At 42.6% G+C, this 23,914-nt stretch overlaps 1 protein-coding gene across 1 annotated transcript in view; it reads left to right on the top strand.

Annotated features, from left to right (window-relative positions):
* The window catches only part of Ryr2 (ryanodine receptor 2), a 533,102-nt gene that overhangs the window by 221,236 nt on the left and 287,952 nt on the right, over nt 1-23,914 (top strand). The window contains exons 7-9 of the mRNA XM_060372656.1: nt 1,738-1,850; nt 12,419-12,518; nt 13,471-13,567. Coding sequence (XP_060228639.1) covers nt 1,738-1,850; nt 12,419-12,518; nt 13,471-13,567 — 310 coding nt within the window. The remainder of the gene's footprint in view (nt 1-1,737; nt 1,851-12,418; nt 12,519-13,470; nt 13,568-23,914) is intronic.

The raw sequence follows: 23,914 nt of genomic DNA, 5'->3' as shown, positions 1-23,914 counted from the left end.
AATGAAAAAATATGTAATGAACTCACCTAACTTTTGATAATTTTGGTAATCTTGGGCATTAAAACATAAATATAGTATCTAAATATATACGTCATTTTCTATTAGCTCAGTTTTTAACTTTTTTCTGGTTTCTCAGTTTTTTAAACTTAATATATTTTAGCAAACAGTAAAATAAAAAGTCTTAAGTTTGCAGACGAAAGCACGTGATCTAGAACATGCATTTTTATACACCGAGCTGATTTCACAGTGGACTAACACAACTATCAGCCCCACGCCCTGAATCCTCCCCTACACCGGGAGTCCCTCTTCCCACCAGCTCTCTGCTTTTTTGTGAATTACTGAAGCATAATGGTATTTGATTTTTTTTTCTGTTGTTGTTGTTGTTTTCTGTTTACCTTCACCAGAATTAAACTCACAAGGCGGATGACCTTTTCCTCTCTTTTATGTTGATGGATTTTCAACTGCCGAGGCAATGAATAGGAGATAGTGGACGAGCTGTCAGTGTTTGGGCGGACAAGTGAAAATGTGCAACTAGGGAATGAAAATGAAGAACTTTAACTGGTGATGTGCAGTTGAGACTGGCTTGAGCAAGAACAGCTCATGCCCAGGTTCTACATTGACTGCATGAGTTCCTAAGATGTATCCCAGATCAATTTACACATCCATACAAAATTAATCATTGAGTACTACCGTGTGGTTGCAGGACCTAGGAGAACCCCCCCGTGGACAAAAGGTAGACATGTTCTGGCAAAAAGAAATACTATAGGAAAATAATAAAGGGTTGGTGAGATGCCTTAGCAAGATTGAGAGTCCGAGTCCAAACTCCAGAGTCCACATGGCACAAGCAGAGAATTGACTCTTGCAAGCTGTCCTTCAGTATTCACAAACATGTTATGGTTTGTGGCATGTACACACGAGTCAATACAAGTGAAGTGTGCTCAGAGAAGAAAAATAATAAAGCTTGGTAAAGGAGGAAAACGACAATTGTAAATGAATGCTACCACCAGAACACAGTTGGACTTGAGCTCAGGGCTTCGAGAGGACTGTGTGTTGGCTGCCTTTATGATTCTGGTTTGGGTGATGGTACTACCAAAGACTTATGGATGTGTGCTTTGTGCTGCTGCTTGTCTTACTTCAGAGTGATTTGTTTCAGTCGACATCCAGCTTAAACAGTGCATCTTTCTCTACTAAGAGTCTCTTAGATTAAGAGGGTCTGGTGTATTTTACAAGGAAAAAAAACCCCAAAAAACAAAAAACAAAGCAGAGGAGACATGGCAATGAAATTTTTGAGATAGCAATCCTTTGTGTCATTTTTGAATTGACAAAAGAACATTTATAAAGCAACTAACCCAACAGAAAACCTCAGTTCCTTTTGATGAGAATCATGTAAAAAGAAGATTTTTTTTTAATAAGATTGCTTAGGGAATGAAATCACCTTGGCTGACTGGCATATCTAGGCTTATGTCAACATATGTAAATAAACGTCCTTCTCCAGCAGTTCTCGCTGGAGAAGAGACACCAAACTGTCACACCGATTTCCCCATTGGGAGAACGTTTGCATTTCAATGTGTCCTACCCTAAGTGAATTTGGCTGAGTTCTTTTGATTTTCATGATCCAAGAGATTAGTTCGCAGGATATCTCATCTTTCTAAAAGTCCTGGGCTGGGTGTGACATCACCTGCAGAGGAACCGGGTCTTAACTGGCTCTTCTCCATGTCTCAATTCTGTCCTTTGCAGGGGAAGCCTGCTGGTGGACCATACATCCTGCCTCTAAGCAGAGATCAGAAGGAGAAAAAGTGCGGGTTGGAGATGACCTCATCTTGGTCAGCGTGTCCTCGGAAAGGTACTTGGTAAGTCTGGGGACAGGACCAGACTGGGGACATGGTGCTCTGCTGAGAGACAGAGATGAACTGATAGCAAATGTGCTTAGGAACAAGCAAAGCTAGGGGGATGTCTCATAAAGGCTTGCATCTCGGCTGGTGAGTTGTTAGTAACTCCTGAGAGGGAGACTTCTGTGGCCTTAAGGGGGAGGGTGGCTCCCTGGGTCTGTCAGACATCCCTTAAGACTTTGATATGCATATTCATGAGGCTGATGGTGCCTGCTCTTGGATTCTTTTATTGGTAGAATGTAAAAGGAGTCTACTTTCTTTATTTTGTGCCCCACATAAAGGTTCTGTCAAGTGGGTTCTTGTTCCATGTTTTGATACTTAAGACACTAATTGACTGTGTGAGAGACTCCTTTGAGCAGCAGCTTGTCGGTTATCATCACTGCCTAGATTCAAAGGGGAGGGACTAAGTGTAGGGAAATGAAGCCGTTAGTCATTGGATTTTTTTTTTTTTTTGTGGTGAGGCAATTATGGATTTAATTTAACGTATTTAATAGGTTGTAGTTTTTCTAATCTAAAGAGTAATCCTGTACAGGAGTTCAGAGAAGAATGAAATCCATAGAGGGTAGAAGGGAAGAGTATACAACATTCTTTGGTTTTTGTGATTTTATTTAGTTGTTTGTTTTTTTTGAGAGAGGGTCTCACTACATGGCTCAGGCCAGCCTTGAACTCATCATCCTTCTACCTTACCCTCCATTGCTGGTGTGATAGGTCTTCACCACCATGCTCAGCTAAAAATTGCCTTCCCTTTTCGCAGTAGTGGGTATTCAACCTAGCCCTTGTGCATGCTAGATAAGCACTCTACCGCTGAGCCACACCCCAGGCAACTCTCTAAATGTTGAAGAACTAATTAGACATTGCTCTACCTTGCTTTTCTGTTGCTGTGATAAACACTATAGCCAGAAGAACTTGAGGAGGAAAAGGTTTATTTCATCTTACAGGTTACCCACCCATTATTGAGGGAAGTCAAGGCTAGAAGTTGAAGCAGGAAAACCTCAAAGGATAAAAGCTTACTGGTTCACTCCCACGGGCTAAAGCTGAGCTTGCTCTCTTATACAAACCCGGGACCACCTGTGTAGGGATGGACCTGCCTGCTGTGGGCTAGGCCCTCCCACCTCTGTCAGCCCCTCAGATACATCCCAGGTCCATCCGAACAAGGCAGTTCTCAGTTGGGATTCCCTTGGATGATTCAGAGCTGTGCCAAGTTAGCACCTGGTGCCAACTAGGAGAAACAGAAAAGGCATCTTCAAATTTTTTTTTTCCATGAATATCTTCATAAAGTATCCAAGAGGAAACAGTCAATGATAATGGAAAAGAAAGATGGGGCAGAGTAGGTCACTGGGAAATAAGTGGTGTATTAAAGGGCCTACTGTGAGAGGCAATATGCCTCTAGCACTGTAGATCAAAGAGGTTTTAGGGGACCCTATGACTCTTTAAACATGGAAACAGAACACAGAGAGACAGGTCAGCTCATCAGGCGCTGTGCGCAAGCATGAGGACACCAGTTCAGATTCTAGAATAAAATAAAAAAAAAATAAAATAAAAAAGTAGGGCATATGGTAGCACACTTGTTCCAATCATGGCGAGTCAGGGACAGGCAGGTTCTTGGTGCTAGCCAGGCTAGCTTGCTTGGGAAGCTTCGGGTCAGTGTGAGCTTGTCACAGTAGCAAAGTGGACGGCATTTGAAGAGTGACTCCTGAAGCTGACTTCTGGCTTTCACATGTACCTGCATACGCACATAAGGGCATGTGGACATGTGCATACACCCAAGACTGAAACAGGGTGCACTTGGCAATAAGGTCATTTTTAATGTACCAGTGCATTTAATTTCTTGATGAACCTTGCCTGGCTTCCTGCTTGCAAAGTGGTGGTGCTAGAGACCGGGGAATGGCTTAGCAGGGCCTCCTGTCATGGGCAGTTTGGTGAGTCGGCTCCCAGACAGCTGTCAGAGGCCTGGAGAGGGTCTCCACTTCAGTCTTGGACATTGGCCCTGTGTAGATCTCTAACGCCATGCAGCTGTGCAGCTTATTAAAATATACACTATTAAACCCATGGTGTGTGGCAGGGCTGTGTCACACAGAAGATAATCAGAAGATGCATGTCAAGTTTAACTGTGCTTGGCACCCAATAGCAAGAGAAACAACTCATGCCCTCTTCAGCACAACATTCCACACCTGTCTCCATTTGATTTGGACCTTGCAGTTCATGTCTGTTGTGGTTTTCCGGCTGGTGCTTTTGTGCTGTGTAGCAGGATCACTTTCTTAGGTAGTTTCACTATGCATCAGAGGAGTGGAATATTCAGAACCTCAAAGAACCATGCCTCTAACTTCCTTTCCACAGCTATCAACGTGTCCAGCTCTGGAACTAGCCCCTTGGCCTCTGTATAAGCTGTTTGTAAAGTAAGGCTGATGCTAATGGGAACAGCCAGCCCAGACTTTACTGTGAGAGGCAATGAGGTGAGGCACTTGAATGCTTACTGAGTGATAAAAGACTACAGGAATAAGTGACCCCCCCAAAAAAAATGGCATGTGCAGTTCATGGCCTATTAACTTTGGAAATAAACAAACCCGATTCATTAAAATTTACTACTAGTTTCCGAGCTGCATTATTCCCAAGTACTTAACTTCATTTTCCTGAGTAGACTTTATACATATATACAACAAATATATATATTAGGGATATAATACATAAATAATTTGTATCAGATGTAACATAGATATAAAACTAAAATAGATGTAAAACGAAATATATAAAAGCTATATAATATAAATTCATAAATACAAAATTATATAAATATAAACAAATATATGTATATATGTGTACTATACTATAGCCCAGGCTAGCCTTGCACTCATTGTGTAGCCCACATAGCTCAAGATAGCCTTAAACTTATAGTGGTTCTTCTTTCTGCCTCTGCCTCCTGAGTGCTGGAGTCACAGGCATTAGCCAACACACCGGTTCCGGTGACTGGTTAGCAGAGAAGCAAGCCATGTGGCTGGGATTCCACTCTCATGTGCTAAGGATTCCAGTGTTTTTATTGGTCACATCCACAGAGTCCCACATATCATAGAAAGAAAGAAACTCCAGGAACACACTGGTTCGTGGTTTCTGCCTTCCTGAGAAGCAGTGCCGAGGCCAAACCATGTTGTCAGGCTTCTGACAACAGTGTGACGGATACGCGAAACAGGCGATTTAAGGGAAGATTAGTTTGACTCAGAGTTTTGGAGGTTCTATCCTGTGGCCACGAGGCCCCATTGCTGGGGTCCTAGGGTGTGATAGAGCATCATGTCAGGGGAGAAGCAAGACTCCTCAGCTCATAGCAGTTGGGTATGGGTAGAATAAGCTAAGAATCCTCCTCTGGAAGGCACAGCCCCAATCCCCTAACTCCCTCTCTCTAGGCTCCACCACCTAAAGGTCTCCTCCCAACAGTTGTGGGCGTATTACAGGACAGGGGAAAGATGCTGATGCTGGCTGCATCCCGGTCGCGCACTAGGGATCGCTCATCACCGTCTCACAATTCCGCTATGACTGATTAGTAATGGGCAGAGGACTATGGTGATGAGTTCAAGGATGGATAAGATGTACTCGGTTCAAAGGTTTTTAGAAAGCAACTGAAAATGAAGATGAAAAGTAGTGAATGAACTTTGGATACCGAGGCTGGCCTTGAAATTACTGTGAAGTCGAGAACGACACTGGACTTCTGGTCTGCCTGCCTCTGCCTTCCAAGGGCTAGGTGACAGACATGTGGCACTGGGCTTGGTATGTGAGGTGCTGGCATCTGGGCTTGAGGTCTTGTACGTTCTAGACAAGGGCTCTGCTGGCCGAGTCACATCCCCAGGTCCCGTGTGTAGTTTATTGAGTCCTCAGCCACTGGCAGTATGGGAATTATGAATAATTCAGCTGACACAGGGGCATGAGGAGAATCAAACGCTGAAATCCAAGTCAGATCACCTGCCCTTCCATAGTCAGCAGGTGCTATGGTTTGCTTGGGAAGTTTGTGCCTCTGTACAATAGTTAAAGAAGCTGCTGATATTTAGCTTGAGGAAGAGAAACCTGGTCGCAAGAGAACGATTACAGATAATAAAGATCTATTATGTGAAAGCACGGTCTGTATTCTGAGATGCTGACATGATTAAAAACGAATTAGAACTTTTGTTTCAAAACACACTGGTTAAAATAGAGAATTTTAGCCATAGAGAACTAAAATTCCAGCCTTTGACTTTTTCTTATCGGGTCTGTGACTGTTGAGCTATTTTTTTTTTCTTTTTTTCACTCCTGAGCTCAGTAAAGGTTAATCCGACTTTGCCTTTGAAACACTAATGAGGCTTGAAGCCCTTGCAGTGATGGACTGATGGGCAGCTGATTTCCTCCCTCCCATCTGCAGAGGCGCGCCTCAGGAGAGGGGGCAGTGCCCAGGAATCAGCAGTCTGTCAGCTTTACGAGTTGGCCACAGGTCGATTCTCAAGGAATAAAGTGTCTTGGTAAGAATGGTTGTAAACTGCTCACACAAGCTGTCTTTCTTCTGCCTTTTGGTGTTCTAATATGAAACAGCATCCTAATCTTTCCAGAAGGGTTTCCCTGTGCTCCTATTGGGCAATTTGTCTTTTAAAGAGGCTTTTTGCAAAGCAGCTTATGTGTAAGAGAAAGAGAAAAAAAAAGCATAGTGAAAGCAGGGCAAGCGGGTGTTACTGACTTAGAACCCACTTCGAACGGAAAAAAACAGGGTAAGCCACATGAAACTTCATTTTTAATGTGTCAGTTGTAAAACCTGCACAAGATCTCCCTTCTGTGATCTATTTATTTAATTTTCGCTTGGAAACGTTGATTTTTCTGTTCTCCAGGTCACTTTGTAGACATGCAGAGATCTTATAATCCATAAAACCGTGGCGGCCCAATATCTGATTAAAAATAAATCAGGGGGTCTAGAGAGATAGCTCAGTGGTTAAGGGCCCTTTCTGCCCTTGCAGGGGACCCAGGCTCTGTGCACGTGTCATTGTAGGCACATGACTTTCAGGAGTTGGTTCCATTCTTCCACCGTGTGGGTCCACCAAGACTGGTGACCTGAGTTCAATCCCTGGGACTGAGTTACCGCTCCAGCCTTAGCTTATTATTTTATTAGTGACAAACAAATAACTAACACACGTGGCTTTCAGAGGGTTAGAAATGAGATGCTGATGCCACCAAAAGGGACAGAAGTCGCATCTCCAGGCTTTGCACCGTGAGCCTTCACACACGAGCGGCGCCATCTTTGTGACCCTTGCCTTAGAGCCTTAAATAAGAAAGGTACTTTGATGTCATAACAAGCTGCTGAATTTCCTGAAGCTGCATAAATGCATCGATGGAAGGCAGGGATCATTAGTAATTACAAGCCAGCTCAATTTTGGGGGAGGGGTACCCTAAGCACATGCTTTGCCAGTGAGCCATCAGGCCCAGTTCCTTATTTACCTTGAGCCACCTTTTCTGTCCTTGTGGTCTAGGTGTGAGGGCCATTGAGTATTACATTTGAAAAAGCATCATGTCTTCGTCTCCCATTTATCTTTTCTTATTTTATTTTATTTTTCCCAAAGAAAAAGCTTCAGCCCGAGGGTTAAGATGGCTTGTTTACCCATGTGACTTGTCCCTGGATGCTAATTTATTTGGAACGCTGTATCACCAGGGCCCAAGTTCCTGACATTTAATAAGAGATAAATAAACGAATGAAAAAACTTCATCAGACAAGGGCTGAATTCAGGGAATCTTAGAAAAAATGTTGGGCCATGGAACCTTCTGGCAATCTGATAAGGCATTCCGACCTGCTGTCAAAGGCGGCTTTTAGAATGCAACAAATAAATTCACAGGATTCGAAAGGAAATTAAAAGGTCAGATGATAGCTCTATGGGGTTTGGGTTAAAATCCCCAAGAGAGCTTTGGGTCACTCAGGCCTCTGAGATTTTGTTTCTGTCATCTAATATCTTATTCCCCCATAATTTTGGGGATCAGCAGTTATGAGGGGTCCTGCTCTACTGCTCCTAAATTACAAACTACTTTCTTTTTTTTTTTTTAAATTGCTCAAATGACTGTTGTGTATTTTAAAAGTTAAAATTCATGGGCTACAGGAGATGGGTAAATGGCTTGCCAGGCAAACATCAGGACCCAAATTCCATCCTTTAGAAGACATGTGAGAAAAGTCATGGGCTGGAGAGTTGACTCAGTGGTTTTGATAACGGTTGCTCTTGCAGAAGACCCAGGTTTGATTCCTAGCATGTATGTGGTGACTCACAACCATCTATAACTCCATTCCAGAGGATTCAACACCCTCTTCTGATGTCTGTGGAAACTAGGCATGCCCGTGATACAACACACACACACACACGAACAAAACAAAACAAAAAAACAAACCAACAAACAGATAATAAAGGCTGAAGTGATTAACATTAGGTTAAGAGTGAGTGAGACCTGAGTGCAGCCCAGTGCCCTGAGTCCCGATACTATGGCTTAACATTGCCCTCTTACACTTGGATTCCCTAAAGGCTGTATTTTTGAGCCTAAGGCTGATTTTACTTTTACCCTCTTGCCATCATCCATCTTTGCTTTAAGGACAACTCATCTTGCTTTCAGTAATTGGACTGTTGCTGCCTTCTGAATATTTAATGTCAACAGGCCTAACTTGGTGCTGTTCCTGTTCAGATTCCTATTTTGCTGCTTAAGCAGCAAATTTAAATGGACGATTCAAGAGGCAATGCGCTTCAGTGGGGTCTGACAGACATAGTCGGGACGAGCACTTTCCCCTTTTCCTGTGTCTGTTGTGTGTGATTCACCCTTACGCTCAGGTATAACTTACAGATCACATTTCAGTCCCTCACTCTCTCATTGCCTTTTTGCTGTAGTTGCTCCTGGTTACCTGAAGTGTGAGCTCCTTGAGCTGGAATCCACCTTTGTCTGCAGGTCTGTCCTTCACGCCCCTCCTCAGTGTATATTCAAAGCTTCAGAGAGGGTTCTATGTCTGTCCGCATGACCCTGTCCTTTGGTTATGGTCATTTCTTGGCCATGTTTTTCCTTTATTAGAGTTTTTTACGCAGCCAGAGGGACCCATGCCGAGCAGTCTGATATATTACAATGAAAAATCCAAACTTGCTCATAAAAAAATTTTATTATCTTTAAAACGTTTGTAGGCAAACCATTGACATGATTTATACATGTATAAATATGAAGTGTGCATCTACTTACTTAGAGACAACATTCTAAGGCCATGTGATCTTCTTTCTTGTCTCAAGGCCTTTGCCATGAGAATTCCCACTTTTCCCCATGGAGCCAAGACGTGCCCCCCAGACCTAGCACAAGGAAGCCTGCTCTGGCTGTTTAGTTGGCAATATTCTCTTTTGATAATTCCTGGAGCATTTTGATTGTACTTTACACATTTAAGAAAATTATTCTGGTGAATGGTATTTTATTTTGCTCACTTGTCTCCCCCTACAGGTTTACAAACACCATCGGGGTCAGGGCAATGTTTTAGGCAACATATTGAGTGAATCTGTGATGGATTAACAAATGGTTATCTGTTTGTCATGAATGTATATGAACTTTTACTTGGTTTAAAACCAAAATAGAATATTAGCATTAGTATTGTGAATTCTTTTCAGAAGATTTTGTGAACTATATATAGTGAACTTTATAAATGTGTGTGTATATAGTGAAATGTATATATATATCTGTGTGTCTGTGTGTGTATTTCAACTACTTATAGAATGTGTGCATATGTATGTAGATATGGACAATTCTCTTTACTAACTCGTTGACATAGCAATAACCCAGATTTTTTAAAGCTGTATTGGGGGCTGGGGAGACGGCTCAGTGAATGAAGTGTTTGCCATACAAGGAAGGGGACCTGAGTACAGTCTTCATCAGCTCCATAAAAAGAGCCTATAGTGGCATGGGGCTGCAGTTCTGGAGCTGGAGGTGAGGGTGGGAGGGACCCTGAAGCTCCCTGCCAGCCAGTCTAGTCAAATTGGTGAGGGCTAGGCTCGGTGACAAACAGCTAGCATGGAGAGACAGCTGAAGAAGACATCCAGCATCAGCCTCTGGCCTCCACGCACATGAAAGTCCACACAGGCACACAAACAGACACACCAGCACTCACACAGAATAAATGATAAAAGTTATGTCGTTTTGATCTTAAAGGTCCGACTGGCATCTTTTACTCGTTTAGTGGGTAGCACTCTGGGTGGTGAGAGACACTTCTGTGAACCGCTGTCAGCAGCTTAAAGGGGGAGAAGGAAATGAATCAAAGAACTGGGTCGTGTGCTAATCACCACGGATAACCTGCTGTTCTTATTTACGGAGCCAATGGCATGGTCGGTGAACACCAGAAGTGTTTTCACATCAGAAAAAAAGAAAACTGAGTCAGTAAAGGAGTCTCAGCAGGGACTGAGCATAGGAATGATGTCCTAAAGGTGACTAAGGGGTTGCATGAAAGCAAGTTAACAGTTGGAGTTAGAGAGAGGGGACGAACCGATTGCTAAACCCAGTGATCACCTGGGAAACTTTGAAATCTATTGATTGGTACAATTACTTATGAAGTTAATACATGTATTTTACAGTGTCAGTTTCAAACGTCTTTTGTTTTAATTGATTTTTGGTTAGTATAGAAAGAAATGGATCAAATATATCTGGGCACAGGGGTCTTTTCTGAGACTGACACTCCACCAAGGACCATGTATGGATATAACCTAGAACCTCTGCTCGGATGTTGCCTGTGGTAGCTCAGTAACCAATTGGTTTCCCATAGTAAGGGGAACAGGGACTATTTCTGACAGGAACTCAATGGCAGTCTCTTTGACCTCCCCATCCCCCAAGGGAGGAGCAGTCCTGCTGGGCCACAGAGGAGGACTTTGCAGCCAGTCCTGAAGATACCTGATAAAACAGGGTCAGATGAAAGGTCAGACTGGCGGTCTTCCCCAATCAGTGGACTTGGAAAGGGGCAGGGAGGAGATGAGGGAGGGAGAGTGGGATTGGGAGGGAATGAGGGAGCAGGATACAGCTGGGATACAGCTGGGATACAGAGTTAATAAAACATAACTAATAATAAAAAAAAGAAAAAAAGAAATGGATTCCATTGTGACATTTATATAGATATGAGGCATTTTATTATAAGTTATTCTTCTGTTTGTATCTGCTTTGATTTCATTTCTTCTTTTGCTGGCTTTCCTCCTCTCCTCCACCCTCCCCTTATGCTTTCATGAGACACATATTCCTATACTCTTTTGTTCATTTCTCTTTCCTCCCTCTAGATCTTTTCCTCCTCTCTCAGTCACTCATACATACATACATACGTACATATATGTATGCACAGATACTTTCGACTTTTCAGTCCACATTTTTTGCTATCAGAGAAAACATGATATGTTTTTATCTTCCAGTTTATCTTATTTCTCCTTCATAATGATCCATTTTTCCTGCAGTCACCATAATATCAGTCTTCATTATGGATGAATAAAATTTTCTTCTCCATGTGAACTGTGTTTTTGTATCCAGTGGTTTCTGTTTAAGAGAAATAGTAAAATTGCTGCTGAGAATTGTCATCACCATTTCCTGGCTCTTATACCAAACTGCAGCTAACAGTCACTGGAGGCTCTTATTCATATTGTGGGTTGTCAATATATTATCACAGTGTCATATGGAGAAAAGTGAGTGAAATTTCAAGCATCCACTTTAATACTATTTTGTCTATCAGCAAGCCTTAAGAGAAAATTTCTTCCTACAAATATATTTCTCAGTGTATCTGTTACTCATTTGTGTGTTTTCTGATTGGTGGTTCATCAGTAACGTTTAGGATGAAATCGAAAAGTATCTAAAGTTACGTAGTGTTCTAGTTAGCTTTACCTGCCAGTTTGACACAGCCTAGAATCTCTTGAGAAGAGAGCCTCATTGGAGAGGTTGCCTAGAACATATTGGCCTATAGGCGTGGGAGATTGCCTTGCTCTGGAATTGATGTTGGAGGGCCTAGCCCACTGTGGGCAACACTATTCCCTTGGCAGGCGGTCCTAGGCTATATAACAAAGCTAGCCAAGCACGGGTCTTGGGGAGTGAGCCAGGAAACATCCTCCATGGTCCCTGCTTGAGTTCCTGTGCCATTTTTCCTCAATAATGGACTGTGACCTGGAAGTGTATGCTGAATAAACCCTTCCCTCCCCTAAATTGCGTTTGGTCAGAGTGTTTCATCACAGCAACAGAAGGGAAACTAAAACAAATAGTAACTTTTATTATTCTTTTTCCTGCTCTGGCTTTAATTATCTTGCTTAGGTTCGTTTATTTATTGTTGAGTCAGAGTATGTTGTCTAGGCTGTCCTTAAACTCAGGATCCTTTTTGCCTCCGTTCCCTGAGTGCTGTGATTCCAGGTATGTGCCGCCATGGCCGTCTAGTGTTTCGGTCTTCGAAGAACAGACTGAGGTGCGCGTTCCTTATGCACACTTCCAAATCAGCAGTGTTTCCCTCAGGCTGACAGAGCTCCCTGTGCCAGGCTTACAGCCGTGCCTCCTCTTGCCTCTTGCTGCAGCACTTGTCCTATGGAAACAGCAGCTGGCACGTGGATGCTGCCTTCCAGCAGACCCTCTGGAGCGTGGCCCCTATCAGCTCAGGAAGCGAAGCAGCCCAAGGTAAGAGATCCACTTGAATTAAAAGGCTTGTCCTTGATACAGGGTTGATGCTTATCGCTGAAATTGTGATAATGAGCTGATGCTTAATTAGAGACATTTCATGTCCTGATATTCTATCATGCAGAAACATGACATTTTTAGAATCTTGCCTAAATTGCTATTTAAAAGTGAAGCCCGTGCTAGACTTCATCTCCCCTTATTTTCATGGTGTTGTCAGCTTTGGCTGGTTTCTGTGATTTCATGTGCTAGCTCTCTAAGGGCTGTTTACCCCATTTGTGAGACCTCGGGGTGCCGCTCAGTGAGTCTAGTGTCATCATTTTTCATCATATTCCTGCGCCTAGTGGCTGGCTCACCATGATGTTTGTGTGCTGGCTCTCACTTTTACAGCTTCCAATCTGAGCCACTTGTTTGTGTGTGAGAGTGTCTACATGTGTTTGGGTGTGGGTGCATGTGCATGTTACATGCATATGGAGGCTTGAGGTCAAGAGGGTTGAGTGTTGTTTACTTCCTGTCATATGTTTCTGTGCATGTGTGTGTTTGCATATGCGTCGTGTACAGGTGCACATGCTCATGCTCATTCACTTTATTTTATGTATTTATCTTTTGATTGGGTCTTTTCATTGGCCTGTATCATGATGCTTAGTGGAGGCTGGCCAGCCAGTGAGTCCCAGGGACCCACTTAATGATGGAACAGTCTCCGTAGCTCACAGTTTATATATTTAATGGTGATGTTTATAGGCCGAGGCCACACCCTCTGCTGAAAATATCAAACTGCAGGATGGAAGGAGTCAGCCAATAGCATTCATGTCTGTGATTTGGTCACAGGTCCAAGATCATTTTCTAGTCCAATGTTTCTCTGTCTGTGCAAGTAGATGATTGCGTCAGATGCTCTGTCAGGCCCTTAGCATCTGGCCGTGGTATTATGAACACAAACGACTTTCAATCCTTACAGGCTATCTCATTGGCGGCGATGTTCTTCGGCTGCTCCATGGACACATGGATGAGTGTCTCACCGTCCCTTCAGGAGAACATGGCGAAGAACAGCGGAGGTTGGTACTCAGGCCTGGCATGTTGCAGTGGCTTTGATGCATTTGTTGGGAAAAGAGTAATCTTGGTGTTGCTCAAAGGAACACATAAACAAGCTGAAAATAATTTGTCAAGGCATTTTCCTTTTGTGTGCTGGATAGAGTGACCTCTGTCTTTCCTCACTGAAGTAGGTCGTGGCTGTGTCTCATCCCATTGGTGAGAGCTTGCCTTTACAATTGGCTAATTGGCAAAAGGGGAAGGCAGGGTGGGGTAGGGTTAAGGAAATATTGGCCCTTGTTGGACTGATTGCTTTTGATAGGGAAAAACAAAACAAAATAAAACAAAACCCAAGAAACATTTCTTACAGACTGACACATCTGTTTTCTTTGCTTTGAAAGAATTTTCCTTTTCTAGGCATAGGTCTGTTTCAAGCATGAACATCCCCAAAGGTATATCACATACATTCATTGCCCACTGAAACCTTCTACCTCATGGCTTCCTGAGAAGGCTTTTCTCTGATTTCTTAACTACCACAAGAAGAACTGAACATCTTCATCTCTTTAAAACACATAAGACGCATCGAGCGAAATAAACTGAGTGGGAGGAGAGAATACATGAAGTTAAACTATTTAAAGTGCCATTAAGTGCCCATTAATTTGCAATGATGCTTCTGGAAGATTTAACCTCACACCCAGTCTCAGTGTCCTCAGGATTTCTTTCTGTCATCTCTCACTTACTGAAAAATCATGAAGTTGACTACTTCTCCTCAAATTTTACATAGAGACCAAATTGGAATTGTCTGCAGGTCGTGGGAGAAGTGTACAGGTATTATGCAAATGTGCCACTACTTAGTGTTCGCCACAGGCTGGAGGGTTGCCTTGTGAATCAGTTGACAAAGAAGAGGCCACCTGGGAGAGGGGAGCTCGCTGGGTGATTTGTTATGCACTCTGAGTGGGGCTTCCCATGATGTTAACCCGCACATTCGGGTAGCTTGTTCAATAGATGTTCATCACTCCCATTTCCTAAAAAGGGACAACTGGGTCTTTAGAAAATCAGCCATCACTTCAGTAGCCCAGGAAGACTGGCTAGGAAGCTGCTCCTAGGTTTTGCCTGTCACAGGCTGCCTTAGCTTAAGGTCAAGAGCAAGCACAGCCTGTAGGGAAGTTCTCTCAGCTACAGGTGCTGTCACCTGTGACTGTGAAACCCCTTTCCCCCAGTGCTTGGCCACACAGTCCTCGGTGATGCTATTGTGTTTGTGTGTCTGTCTGTCTGTCCCCTTCCCACCCTCGTGTATGTGTCTGTTTGTCTCTGCCTCTCTCTTTGTGTCTGTCTCTGTCTCTGTCTCTCTCTTTCTCTGTGTCTGTGTGTCTATACCCCCTGTGTGTGTTTATCTCTGTCTCTGTCTGTGTGTGTGTTTGTCTATCTCTCTGTGTGTGGTGTGTGTGTGTGTGTGTGTGTGTGTGCATGTGCCTGTATCTTAGGGAGGTGGTGATATCACAGATGTGGTTCTGAGTTGGGGGGGGGTCAGTAAGTGCTGGACTTTCCAGGTGCTTGTGACTCTTTACAAAGAATTGTACAGAGAAGCCTAGCCAGTTAGAAGAAAGGAGATGGTATTTTAAGGGGAAGATTCACAGGGGTCGAAGGAGTGTCACATTTTTCCAGTGACCTGGCTCCAAGAAGGCAGAAAGGGGCAAGCTAAGGTCTACAGTGACCATTTTGGGTCATTAGCCTAGTACCTGCCTCTCCCACGTTCATATAATATAAAAGCTCTTCAGAGCACGCTCTCTTAACTGAGTTAAGCTCAGCTAGACTAAAGGCTGCTTGCTGGTCCTTCAGCTGCTACCTTTTGTACGTTAGTCTATGACATTTCCTCCTCATTTTCCATTCTCCCGCCTCAGTGCCTAGCTGGAGGAAGGGTCTATTAAGGGGTAGGCATTGAGATTACTAGGTCTGTCACACTCTGTCCCACCTCTGCTCCCTGATCCGCTCAGATGTGGGTAAGCTCTGTAATCTTCTCTAGCTGTTCCTGCCACCGTGACAAACTGTATCCCTCCAATCGGGAGCCAAAATATGCTTTCGGCTTTTAAAGTGCTTTAGCCGGGTATTTTATTTGTTTAATTATATTTTATTGCACTTATTCTTTTTTTTTTTTGGTGTGTGTGTGTGTGTGTGTGTGTGTGTGTGTGTGTGCATGTGTGCACTTGCAAGCCAGAATGTACATGTAGAGGTCAGAGGACAACATGGGGGAGTCAGTCTTTTCTGTCTGGGTCCCAAGGATCAAATGCAGGTCACCAGGCTTGATGGCAAGTGCCTTTACCATGTAAGTGGCCCAAGCCAGGTACTACAGTGATAAAAATGTAACCAGTACATGCTGCTTGCAGTGAGTTAGGAATAAGATGCAGATGGCACCCAGAGGGCCATAGAATGCTGAGGAGGACATTAAAAAAAAAAGCAGTTGGCTTGTAGAATTAATTGCAAACAGAAGGCTAAACGTAAGAGTCAATATGAGTGATGAAAGTGTGATCTGAAAAAGCAGGTTTTCCCCCTCGGTGATGCAGAGAGGATAAAGGAAGATTAGAAGCTAGGTGCTTCCACTGCAGTCATTTGTCTGTCAGCTCATCGCCTGGCTTTTCTCCTGCGATGCCTAGGAGGAATTCGTGGGGCGGGGGTGCAATCATCAGAGCTGTGATAGGCAAAAGACACTTGGATTAGAGGTGAGATCTTAAGTCGGGGAAGCCGTTAGAAAGAAGGATATCACGGAATTCACGTGACAGAAGGCAAGGCCCTCGCCATCATTGTTCTTTGTTACTATGGCAAAAGACCCATCGTAAGCAACTTCAAGGAGGGAAGATCTGATTTTTGCTCACAGTTTCAGGGGAGACAGTTGGGGCAGAGGATGGCAGTGGTGGCTGTTGGTTTGTTATGAGGGTTAAGTGGGAACTGGGTGTGGTGAATTCAGAAGGTCTCTGCCCATCAGGCAGGAAATCGGGGTATCTGAGTCTGACTCAGAAAAAAAATGTGTGTTGAATATAAATCACAAAGGCATGAGGGCGGTTGAAGGAAAGGGCATCAATCATGTGTTCACTGAGGTAGAGAGGAACTGTGTGATCCAGTTCTAATCTACCACTGCCTTCAGTAGGCTGTGAAGCTTGGACACTGTGTTAATGTAGCTCTAGGTACTGACCTTGACTGAATCGTGGTAACTTTTCTGCCAACTGAGACTCAGTGTGTGTTCACCTCAACATAGCGAGAGATTCTTCCAAGGTCATGGAGGCAGCGAGAATACATCTGTTTGCATATCTTTTTATAGCATGTTGACATGGTGCAATTAGATGAACGTGGATGTCAGATCATGACTGTAGGGAGAACATGAGTCAGCTAGGCAGGATGGAGCCTCAGGGGGGATGCTTGGGGAAGAAATGTTCTATGTGTCTTGATTAAGTTGTGAAACAGAGCAATTATATATACATAATGAAAAAAAGACTTCCTTAAAATTAGGTTTACGGAAAGCCTTATGATTTTGAATCTTGGTGGTATCATTACATAGACCTTCAAAACTGCTTCCTTTGTTCTCCCCCATAAGCTATTGCCTGTGTCTAAGAGAACCAGAGAAGGCAACAGCCTGCAGGCGGCACTTTCTTAAGTTATTATCAGTCTGTTTGAGGTGAAGAAATGCATAATGATAGTTTAAGCATCTATTTTGTTTTTTTAGAAAAAAGAAGTAAAAATGATTTGATTATTTTTAAATAGTGAGTTTAAGCAGGGAAGTATGTCAAAACAAAACATAACATTTTTGTCTTACAGGCCTTTGTAATTTTGATTTGGCCATGCCCACTGATTATTTCCTGTTATTAAAATTAAAGATAGAATGTCAACATAGGTTTTGTTCTAAGTGGTAGACATGACTGAGGAGATGTCCATTGCTAAATATTTGCTTCTGAGCAATTCAGGAACATTTTGATCATCTGTGCTGGGCTCCTCAGCAGATTTGACTGTTGGCTCTACTGTGGTCTGCTCTACTGTGGTATTTAATATAACTGTAGTGATAGAGGAAGCAGTTCAGTGACAGGGCATGTAATTCTGGATACCAATGGAGTGGGTTCAGCTTTTTCGCAATGAGATTCATCCTCCAAGTTACCTATTCATTCTCATAGAATGTTAATAAGACCTGTGGGAAAAATAGCCGCCAGTGTGCTATTCAAGTACACAAAATGGAACTGGAGAGTGAGCCATCAAGGTTTAGCTGAATAGATATTCCCCTGCACTTCCTTCTCATCTTATGTAATGGACAGAGTTTTGACAGGGTCAGGAAAGATTCATCACTGTTTCTTTTTAAGTTTCTCGAGTTTTTTCAGGTAGGCATTTAGCTGCAGGACTTCCAGTGTACACCTTGCAGGGCCAGCAATGAAGGTATAGGCTGCAGAGGGTGTGTGCAGTCAGGTAGGTGTCTCAGGGTCAATTGTGAGGCTGCTCTCCAGATTAGGAAATAGGATATTTTAGAGAGGAAGCGGTTCTGGTAGTCAGTAAGAGAATCAGGTGCCACGTGGTGATTTAATATTGCTTTGACATAGACTTTCATTGTCGAGGCTTCAAATTTAATGCTGAAATTTCACCTGGAGCATGATAGATTTTGTTGTTGTCGTTGCAGATTTTGTCTCTGGATATACCTCATCTTCTTCCACGAATCTTTGTGAATGTAATAAAATGTCCTCAAGACCCTTTTAGTGCAAAGTGCACTATGGGAATTAAGTGTGCATGCCTTTATTTTTTGGTTGTCCCTAGTTTTGAACTTGAGACCCAAGCATTCTGCCATTGAGTGACATGTCCAACAAGTTACTAGATTTTAAAGCAGTTATGTTGGGAGATGTTGTTTTGAATCTCTGGTTTGAAAATCAATATGGGGTGAATGTTGTTTATAAAGCATCATTTTTTTTATTTTGAAAACAGGTTTACATGGTATCTTTTGAGTAGCTGAGTTCATTCTACATAGCGTTGTGAGTGACTGTCGTATTCTGGGCTCTGAACTGTGTCAAAAGAGATATTGTCTCCTCTCAAGAAGGCTACACACTATAGTAAAAATAAAAGCACACATGTTTATTCACACATTGCCATGTGCACAGAAGCTGGATGCACAGAATAAAAGTTATGGGAAAAAAATAAAAGGATGGAAGGGAATCAAGAGTGTTTGGTATTACGTGTTCTGTGGAAGTGGTAGAGGAAAGGAAGAGGGCGGGGGAAGGTGCTGTGTTTGCATCTGAGCATGCATCCCTTCTGGAATCTGCTTATGTTGTCTTGTTCCCGTTGAGCAGGACAGTGAAGACACGATATGGAAATGAATGCTACATTTGCTTTCTAGGATGTGACTCAGTAGACAAGAGCTATGTGGCAGGAATGCGTGACAATATTTTTACTTCTATGGTCTTTGTAACATGAAGATGATTCAAGGAGCTGTCATTATGATTAACTGATAGATCATGAGCGGGCTTCATAGAATGAGTTGAGTCTCTCTCTCTCTCTCTCTCTCTCTCTCTAGTTTAGAGAGAGGTACATGGTGTTTGACCCTGCGCAGCTATATGACCCAGTTGCTGAAGAATACTACTCCCAGCTTACTGCTACAGGGGTGGGGGGGACGTACCTCATGTGTTCCAGCACAGACAAGGGCGAAGATACCCATGTTTGTCAGCTTTGTGACAGGTGGATAATCTTTCTGGGTATTTTTACTTGTTTGATTTTGCAAATGAATATCAAGTACTTAAAAAACTACCTCTAATCTATTGAAGTATCTCTGCTCTTTGTGAAAGATCAGTAGACTATATTTGTGTGGGTCCGTTTCTAGGTTAGAAAAAAAAGATTGTTTTATTTTCTTTATCCCATTATGTATAATTTTGTTTTTAATTTTTGGATGTTTTTTTTGAAAGTTAAGATCTCATATAGCTCAGGTTAACCTTGTACTCACTATATGACTAAGGATGACCCCCAACTTCTGATCCTTCTGCCTCAGCTCCCAAGTGCTGGAATGAGCCACCCACCATACCAAAGCAATTGGTTTTCTGTGTTAACTGAATATTCTGGAGATTGTCTATAATGTAGGTGACTGGTTTCATGATTTTATGCTATTATTGATGTGATGGATTATATAAAGATTTCAACAAGAATATGTTGAAACACAGTTCCAGCATTGACCCCCAGGAGGAGGCTGACATGGGGTTGGCTGAGTTAAAGGCAAAGATTAATTTGATGTTTCAAGCTGTATTTATAACAGAAGATGACTCATGTGACTTGTTTATGACTGTGACAAAATGCCTGGCAGAAACGACTTGTGGGAGAAGAGTTTTATTTTGGCTCATGGTTTCAAGGATCATCATTGGCAGGCCAGGCAGGTTGGCAGAACCATGTAGTGGAGACTCAGCAAGTTCTAGCTGTAGAATGGGGGGAGAGAAAGTAAGGAAGGGCTGGAAATGAGTGGTCCATTCAAAGGCCCACTGCTGGAGCTTTTCCTTCTGCCAGTCTGTTTCCACCTCCCTTAAGCTCCACAGCCTTCAAAATAGAACCATATTCTGAGACCAAGCATTCGAAACCAAAGCCTGAGGGGGTTATTTCAGATCCAAGGCATAAAAAATATCAGGAAGCCCATAATGCTACTGATTTGATTGACTGTAGGAACTCAGTTCAAGCCAACTTGATGGAGTCTTTGCTTATCACTACAGAAGGACTGTTTCCAAACTCTTAGTATTATCATTTGAATCCTTAGGTGGCTCTTCCCAGTGGTAGAGAGAGGTTGTATCATTCCTATCTTCCTCACAGTAACATAAGGAATGCATAAAGAAACACAGTCAGGATCTGTAGAGATGGTTCAGGAATTAAGAGTGCATATTGCTCTTGCAAAGGATTTTAATATCCGTCACTCATGTTGCATTATTCACAACTGCCTGTAGATCCAGCTCCAGGGAATCTGATACCCACCTCTGGGCTTGAAGGGAACACATACACAAACACACACACACACACACACACACACACACACACACACACACACACACGTCTTAAAATAAAAAGAAATGGAGGCACTGACTTTACCAACCTGCCCAAGTTTGTACAATGAGATGATTCCCTAAGAAATTTAATAATGATGAGATATGAAAGTGACTTGCCAAATTCTTGGTGCCCTACAAAAAAAGTGAGCTCATGGCTGTAACGTCATCAAGAGAAGGTGCCCTCTGCCAGAACTCATTCTTGTAGCCATCAGGGCTCTCCTTATAGCAGCCAGTCTTTTATTAATGATGCTTTATGATTATGCCCTAAAGCTCACTAATTAGAATTGTGTACCCTGTAAAATTTTATTATGAATAAATACCCCTGTGTCAGGTGGTGAGAGGCTTGTAATGATTTGTGCTCTCATTAGCATGCTAATGTAGTATTTTTCTGGGCTTCAGATTCTGAACATGAATACGCTAGCTGTCACAGCACTTGCTTTTTACCCAGAGAATGAGTGGTTGAACAATTGAGATAAGATTTAAATTGTATTTTATGACTCCCAGAACCAAAAGAGCTAACTACTTATGTTTTGGTGGACAATGTTATAATAACCACGAGAAGTTGAATTAATGACATTGTGGGGAGAATTTGTGCTTAGAATACATTTAAAGTTCCTCTTCCATGGCAAGCCTGAAATATATGTTCCCTAATGAAGTGTCTCATATTGGAGGAGAATGTGCTCTGGAAACATAATGTATAGTAAGAAGCCTGGGAGTTTTTAAAGTCGTCTTGAATGAGCTTGTGTGATTGGATATTTACATGTGTACTTTAAAAGTTTCTTTTGTGAAATTGCAGTGACTTCAGCTTTTCTGATCTATGATCTAGAAGTTTCTGGGTTTTTTTTTAAATTCATTTTTGTTTCTGCTTTAATGTGTGGTTAGTACCAGCTTGGGTTTGTTATCCTGGTTACTAAAGAGCTGTGGTAGGGGGATCTGGTGCCAAAGACTAGCCTGGGTTGCTTCGTGAGTTCAGAGTCAGCCTGAGCAGTTTAGTGGGGTCTGTTGTAAGTTAAATAGAAAGAGGTCTGGGGATTCGGCTCAGTGCTAGAGTGTTTGCCTAGTAGTTTGAAGTCTTGGGTTCCATCAATAGTACTGCATTGCAATAATAATTTTGAGGATGTTAGGGATATTATCAATTTGTATTATTTTTACTTATTTTCTTTTCCCTCAAGTAGCTGTAACAGTGGAAGGAGGAAAGACTTTATATCAATCATAGTTCTGAATAACGGTTCATCATCAAAAGGAGTGAGGGCAGGAATCTAGAGTCCCGGGAGCCGATACAGAGGCCATGGAGACGTGCTGTTCTCTGCCTTGCTCCCCATGGCATCTTCATCCTGAATGCTTCCAGAACTCAGGACCACCTGCCCAGGGGTGAGGGCCTACAATGGGCGGGGTCCTCCCACCTCAATCACTAACTAAGAAAATGTCATACAGACTCGTCTACAGCTGGATCTTAGGAAGCCTCCTTCCTCTCCAGTGACTCTAGCTTGTATCAGGTTGACATAAAACTTGCCAGCACAGCATCCATTCACTTTTCTTGAATGTTGGCAAATGGCTGCAATTTGCACTGAAGTCCCCAGTGGTAGCTCCAAGGGTAGTCTTGTATGAGTCTTTTTAACTTCTTAAAGAAGAGTTTTCCCCCCTTCGGTCTGCCTTGTAGAATGGACAGTTGCCATGAGCTAATCATTGGGTTGTCTGAGTTTAAAGACATTAATGCCATTTGGTAAAACCTGCTGGACTTCGTGGTGGTTTGAACGAGAATGGCCCTCCCTGGGCTCATATATTTGATGCTTGGTCCTCACTTAGTGGAACTGTTCTGTGGGGGATTAGGAGGTGTGGCCCAGTGTGTCACTGGGGGTGAAACCTCATTTTGAGATTTTATAGCCAATTTCATGCGCAGTTTTTCTGCCTCATGGGTTGCAGTCTCGACGTACGTGCTATCGGCTGTTGCTTCAGTGCCAGGCATACGGGCCTGCTACCATGCTCCCTTGCCACCATGATCATGGACTCCAACCCTACAAAACTACTAGCCCTCAAATTACATGACATCATGGTCATGGTGTCTCTTCAAGGCAGTAGGAAAGTAACTTCAACAGACTTTGAAAAAAAGAGTTTTTCTAGATTCTGATGCCTGAGATCCATGATGGACATAAGTGATACATACTCTCTTCATAGAACAGGGGCATGCCTCCATGTGGACCAAATTTTAAATAAGCTTGACTGCCCTTTGGGTCATTTAGGATGGACCTTAAGCCTTGTTTCATTTAGGGTTTTGATACCTGGAGTCAACATTTAGCCTGAAGTAGCCCATGGAGACTTGCTTAACAAACACCAACTTCTACGCATTCTATCTGTTTATATGGGGGAGTCCAGTGAATGATCAGAGTCCTCTGGTCAGCAGTCAGTTCTTGCGAGGGACCCCAAGTTTCTATGCCTGCTGTTGGAACACTTTGCAAACACAGACTTCAGTGCAGAGGGACTGTTAGGATAAAGCCAAAACATTTCAGAAAGGAAGTAGGATTTGTTTTCCTTTCAGCTTTATGTTTGTATTTTAGAGATCTTAACAAAATTTACCTTTAGCTTTCCACTCTTACACAAATTTAAAAAACTACTATTGAGTTGAAATGAAAGTTATGAAAGGAGCTGGAGAGATGCCTCAGAGGTTAAGAGCACTCATTGGCTGTTCTTCCTAAAGGTCCTGAGTTCAATTCCCAGCAACCACATGGTGGCTCACAACCATTTATAGTGAGATCTGGTGCCCTCTTCTGGTATGCAGGCAGAACACTATATACATAATAAATCTTTTTTTTTTTAAGTTATGAAAGAAAATTTTTGAGCAATTTTTCTACATAGATACATAATTTTACACAACCATAGCTATACTATTTATATCTTAAAGCCCATTTTATTTCCAACCTTGAGGTTTTTCTGTATCACTCTGTTCAAACAATATTTTCAGTTCATTATTCAGCACCTTTTTCTAAGCTCATTTAGAACTGCATGTTTGCATATTTGGGACATACTCAATGATTTATTGTTGCACAGAAAATGTGTATCATTTATATTTTTGTCTTAGTTTTATTTTCTGTTGCTGTGAAAAATACACTAAGAAACACAACTTGGGGGAAAGGAAAAGTGTTCGTTGAGTCTCCAGTTCCGGTTTCTAATCCACCATGTCAGGAAAGTCACAGTGGCGGGAACTTGAAGGAATGGGTCACATTGCTTCCACAGTCTACAGAAGAGGGCAATAAGTGCAAGCATATGTTAATTAATTCTTCTTCCTCTTGACTGTGGCTGTGATGTTGCCATGTGCTTCAAGTCCCCGCCTCCTTGGTT

Source organism: Meriones unguiculatus, chromosome 19 (assembly GCF_030254825.1).
Source record: "Meriones unguiculatus strain TT.TT164.6M chromosome 19, Bangor_MerUng_6.1, whole genome shotgun sequence".
Lineage (NCBI taxonomy): Eukaryota > Metazoa > Chordata > Mammalia > Rodentia > Muridae > Meriones > Meriones unguiculatus.
The sequence above is the reverse complement of the archived record's forward strand: the minus strand, read 5'-3'. Positions and strand labels throughout refer to the sequence as shown.